At 35.1% G+C, this 5,631-nt stretch overlaps 1 protein-coding gene across 3 annotated transcripts; it reads right to left on the bottom strand.

Annotated features, from left to right (window-relative positions):
* Window positions 1-247: 247 nt before the first annotated feature.
* On the bottom strand, window positions 248-5,282 carry LOC124161040. 3 transcript variants are annotated; one of them, XM_046537188.1, is made up of 5 exons: window positions 5,094-5,282; window positions 3,272-3,353; window positions 3,019-3,202; window positions 796-1,053; window positions 248-580 (listed from the first exon to the last, which is right to left on the bottom strand). In XM_046537188.1, the coding sequence occupies exons 1-4, from the start codon at window positions 5,169-5,171 to the stop codon at window positions 828-830; spliced, it is 570 nt and encodes a 189-aa protein (XP_046393144.1). In that variant the 5' UTR covers window positions 5,172-5,282; the 3' UTR covers window positions 248-580; window positions 796-827. The 3 variants fall into 3 exon arrangements, with proteins under 3 accessions (XP_046393144.1, XP_046393145.1, XP_046393143.1); XM_046537189.1 differs by having other exon boundaries at window positions 784-1,053; XM_046537187.1 differs by having other exon boundaries at window positions 248-1,053.
* Between the last annotated feature and the right edge of the window lie 349 nt (window positions 5,283-5,631).

The raw sequence follows: 5,631 nt of genomic DNA on the forward strand, positions 1-5,631 counted from the left end.
CCATTTGTCAAAGCTTTCATAGTTAAATAATGATATAAAAAGGGCTTGACAAACAATGCTTGGCTATCATTAAGTAAGAAGAAGCTTAATAATAAGTGGGAAACACAAAATATATCGAGAAAACTCACCTTAAAAAAAAACTAAATTAATTTTAAATTAAAAATTCCCTTTTTAACTCAAGCTTTCATCAGTTATTTCTTCAAAATCAACCTTTTAACTTTAAAAAGTCCATTTCAGAAACTAAGACTGCACTTGAATAATTTTATTTTTTATACTATCCCAGTCATCCAAAATTCTATTAGATTACAAGGGAATTAAGTTGTTGGAGTGAGACATTCAGAAAGCCATAAATTACAAATACATATGAAATTCATGACTCACATGGATGATTTGTTTCTACTACATGTAAGGATTACATATTATGAAGGAAATATAAGAGTTTTTAAATAATTCAAATAAAAATTACCTTCTAAGACATGTAAATCAACTTCTTCATACTCTCAAATTAATTCACTTCACTTTCAATAACTCATAGTCCTTGGGTAGGAAGAGATCTTAGGTCGGGGACACACTTCAAGAACTTAAGGAAGAAAAAGGATATTTTCTTTAGGGTGATGGCCAATGTATATGGATAAAAAGTATTTAAAGAATTTATAGATTATTTTACAACTTTACACGAGGAAATATTATCTGCATATAATCAAGAATTATTATTTCAAAGATAGGATAAATTAAAAAACCCGGGCATAAAAAAATCGCTTAATGTCAAAAGACACGCAGTACCTACGTAATCACCTTGTTCCTTTAGTATCAAGAGGATCTTGCAATTATCCTTTTGGATCACTTGCTGTAGTCTCATCCACTGATTCACTTTCTAGAACATTAGACAACATATCACGGGCCTTATGAATCATTTCCACAGCCCTACACTGACGACGCTCTTCCTGATTTCTTCTTTTCCTGACTGTTTCTGGAGAATCTGGTGGATGTAACCCACTCTCAGCCTGGTAATAGCAAATTGATGAATCTCCAACCACAAATGCAATCGTTATTCTAAAAAAATAGAAATGTTAGAGTTTATTTAAAATGGAAAATTCAGTTCAGTAACATTTATTTTTCTTTACTATGGTCATATGCAAAATACATGCTATCAACACTCGTACAACTTCACAAGTCTTTCTACTTAAAATGGCTAAAGTAGTTATTATGACTGTAGTTGATAAATCATGAGAAACCAGTTTGGAAAATTAGACATTAAGACCAAGGTTAGAAAAATTCAGCACCTTCCGCATTCGTCTCATTATTCTCACGAAAAACAAAAGACAACATGCACATTAACATTTCACCTAAGCATTTTTATCCACTAAACATAGGGAAATGTCCATAGAAGCATGGCTGTTAGTGGGAGTGAGGGGTAATCTATGAAAACCATGAACTTTACAGGAACTACAATTGGTTCCGTTTAATACCTACTGGTCTTTAAGTGGGGTGGTCATTAAAAGAGGTTTCTCAATGAGACGCACTATGTATCTCACATTTCAGGTGTTGTAACGGTTCACCCAAAAACCTCCAAAAATTAAGCTGAACAGAGAATTTTTTCTCCAAGACAGACAAAAGCACCACTTCAAATAGGATATACCATTCAAATTCATGAAATGTGACATGATCTGTTAAAACTGGTGTATTTCTGTCTAAAAACTGGACAAAGATTGGCCAAATATCATGCATTGGCTTTAAAGAACACCGGAATCATCATTCCATAGTGATATCATTTACAACCTCTTAAAGTTGTAAATATATGCCAAAGTCACCAGTGTTCAACATGGATCTCATGCTACTTTTCCCATTGAGTCATTGAAAGAAAGTGGGGGAACAATATAGTAAGATATACATTAAATATATTTTATCATTTCCTAAATTAGGTTTTTCAATAATGCTTCCTTTGTAATGAATTAATGACAGCATTTGAACCATAGCTGATTCTCTATTAGGAATCCTGTAAAAATTTTATATCTCTGTCGGATGCAAACACATACCGCATGAGAGGTAAGCTTATAGAAAGCGACCTCTAAGATAAATAAACAGTTTAATCCATGGTAAATTACAACAGCATCACCAAAGTAAGGCAATAGGGTAGTCTTTTTAATGCAATTTTAAGGCCATGGGAGGAAGTTACAAAAAGAGATAAGAATAGGAAGTCTCAAAAATGCAAATTAAAAAATAATTGACATCCATTGTAATCCCTTAAAAATATGAAGCTGGTTTCACAGACCGATATTAAACAGCAGCAGATTGAGGAGGGAATGGGGAAGGGCAGCTGCCCCCCATAATTTTGGAAAAATCTAAAAGATGGTCATCTCTAAGATGGCTCTCCATTGAAAGTTTTTATTTCACCAGGTTCACAAAAAATGTTTACAAAATAACGTAATTGGTGGCCATATAAAATCCACTTCCTTACACATCAGATTCATTATCAATGAGAGGAGTTGCATACCACCAAGGTACCAAAGACAGCAATGAACTGCCCCCAAAACAATGACTACATTCCACCCCTGATCTTGGATTCTTTGGAATACATAGTTTGATCAACTCAAAATAAGGGAAGTACAGTTGATTTATCAACATATTTTTTCAATAGACATGACTTAGTGGCAGATTTAGGGAGGGGGTTTCCGGGGTCATGAAAACCCCCAATTTTTTTTTAAATTTTGAATTTTTATTGGTTTAATAGTTTTTTACCCTTGTAAAGGAGTAAAGGGATTGTATATTCAAATGCAAAGCTATAAATCCCAATCATGAGAGAAGTTTTAGTCGTATTTCTCACAGAGCAAAGCACTCCCTACTGTAAAAAACAAGGTCAAAAAATAAAATAAGCTGAGTCTCACTACTACCACTCACTAAAAAATTCTACACAGGAGAATGCCCCACTTCTCAGGGGTATTCCATAGTCCCCGGACCCAGGTCATGACCCCCCCTCCCCCCAAAATTGATGTTGAATCTGCTCCTGACATGACTTACATTTTCCGTTCACCTTCAGGGATTAATTCAGATTGAAGCTCAATCAAGCTACATGGAGAAACACTTGACGAGGCTGACATTGGCACAACAATTTCAGTTGAATCTTTTTTCCCCCACTTTCCAGTGATATAGATCAAGTCCAGCTTGGAATTATAGATGCATTGAGTGTCCCACATACCTTTAACTAAAAAGAAAAACATTTTCACACAAGTCATAACAGAAACATGTAACATAGCAAGATTTAAGAAAATACCTTCACAAAGATCGAAAAAAACTCGAAGAGTGAGCGAGATCTTGCGCTTGGACTTGCAACCTAATGCATACATCTTCTCCACCTGGAACAAATTATGTACTATAAAATACCGGGTAATGGCACTGAACTGTAAATAATAGAATTCTCTCTTCCCAAGTGAAGCCAAGAAATTGTGCATATGGCCATCTTATGATGGGCCCCTGGAATTGCACTCCATTAAAGTTCATGTGAAATGATCCAACTTTTTAACATTTTTCAACTAATATTATTTGGATGCCATTGCAACTTAAATAAATGACTTGGAACCCATATAACAGTATTTCCACCTAAAAATACACTATTCTTTTAATTGAATTTTGAGCATTTTTGTATTTAAAGTCCTGTTTACATGATACATTAACATATAAGAGTTGATGTCTGTTTGCATAAACGATTTTTGTGGACCAGAACAGAACATGTATGAATGCATGAACCAAAGTTGAACAGGTTCTATTTTCCGTACATACATTCCCACAAGTTGGGTGATTACATGGTGAATTTCCATGTTCATTCATGCATTCGCATTCACACATTTAGACATACACTCGTACGGGCTAATGTACCCAGTTAACAATCTTAAAATACATGAAAGTCAGCCATGTTTGCAGGGCCCAAATGGACTTCAGCTACTCCGTTACACGGTGCGTAGTGACCAGTTCTCCTTTGTATAGACTTCAATGGACAATGATTGTATACATATGGGTCATTCCATAAAAGGCCATAGGTGGAAAACATTTTGCCAGGTCACTTGAATTTAGGCCATTTGGTGAAGGAGATAATATGGATTGGGAGTTCCATAATTAAGCTGCTCATTTGGATAGGGAATATGTACATCAGCAAGGCTGAAATATTTCCAATGCAGGAAAAGGTTCAGGATATTTTTAAAGTTTTTATTATGAGTTGCAAATGGATTTGAGTATAGCGCATGATATTTTAAAACAATAGAATCAAAATGTTCAAGGAGAATAAGAGTTGCTTATGGTAGAGCGGTTGTTACATCTATCAGACTGTCCTAACACAAAAAAATATCAAGAATATAGACTGAGGGTAAACTTTGATTAATTTGAAGGTAGAGATTACATTGCATTTGGAATTATCACCCACGCAAAACGATAAATATTCAGTTTGCTTCTCAATAATTTGATCGAAAAACTAAGTAATCATTATATTGTATTAAATGCCTTGAGCATTTGAAAAAAAAAGCCAGAACTACTATTATTATCAATATGTATTCAAAGACTATATTTAGATGATAAGTTTTGGGTAGCAAATGAGATAAAATTCGCTCTTTCAGTGACCCAACCAAAAAGTCGGTTTGAATAGGTGAGGGTATATATCTCCCCAGACTTTGGCTAAAGCTAGTTAAATTCACATAGTCAGGTTTTGGACGGTTCAATTCCCTGGACCACCACACAACTCTAAGATATGCTTCCGGGTGTCCAAAGGCTTTACCCGGGATTCGAACCCGAAGCCCATCGATCAGCAGCAAAATGCTCTACCCACCACCCAACCACGCTCCCCGGAGATAATTTAATCAAAAGCTAAATTCTCGCACCCAAGTAAGTGAACCAGATCACTTAAGTAATAATTTGATATAACTTAGGAGGATGTATTTTTCCCTTCCCGAATGCGCATCGTTAGAAAAATTAGCCCTCTTTCTATTATATTTACCAACTTAATATTTGGATAATTACTGTTTTAAAGGAAAAATAAAGATAAATACCATAAAACTGCATGTATGTAATCACACTGTCGCAAATATAATTTCAATAAGAATACAAACCATAGGATGTAATTCCATATCATCTTCATTCATCTTGGCTAATACGTATAACAGAGTAAAGGAAACTTCATACACCATTAACTATGAATGCTATGACAAAAAGGATTATTCCAAAAACATGGATTTATAAGTTCAACACCACTTTCGTCTGGACATTTTGAATTGCAAGCTTATACGGAAGTTACTGCCATCTGTGATAATAGGTGGAACTAGCTAAAGACACGCGATACGCGCAATCATGGCGCGATTTTCAACTAGTTTCCTACCTGTAGAGTTAGGATGAGACTTATGTGGTACCAATAATATTTCTAACAGTCAACTACCCACAGATTATGTTTCGGCCGGCTGAAAGCCGTTTAGTAGACCGTCAGGTATGATTGGTGAAGAGCTCCTCAGCATGGGTAATTACTATAGTCAACCTTAGCCTTACAGAATGCAATGCATAATTTGTGTGGGCATGCTCTAAATGGCCAACATTAGATCAGGGAACACAATGCATAATTTATGCGTGCATGCTCTAAGGAGCCAACATTATATC

The sequence above is a fragment of the Ischnura elegans genome, chromosome 6 (assembly GCF_921293095.1).
Source record: "Ischnura elegans chromosome 6, ioIscEleg1.1, whole genome shotgun sequence".
NCBI lineage: Eukaryota > Metazoa > Arthropoda > Insecta > Odonata > Coenagrionidae > Ischnura > Ischnura elegans.

What these genes read in the sequence shown, in the direction of transcription:
- LOC124161040 (XM_046537188.1), bottom strand. Translation starts at nt 5,171, where the DNA reads ATGGTGTATGAAGTTTCCTTTACTCTGTTATACGTATTAGCCAAGATG. An exon ending in ATATGGAATTACATCCTATG is followed by an intron (nt 3,354 to 5,093) that starts GTTTGTATTCTT and finishes AATTTGTTCCAG; the next exon opens with GTGGAGAAGATGTATGCATT. An exon ending in CCTGAAGGTGAACGGAAAAT is followed by an intron (nt 1,054 to 3,018) that starts GTAAGTCATGTC and finishes CTATTTTTTTAG; the next exon opens with AATAACGATTGCATTTGTGG.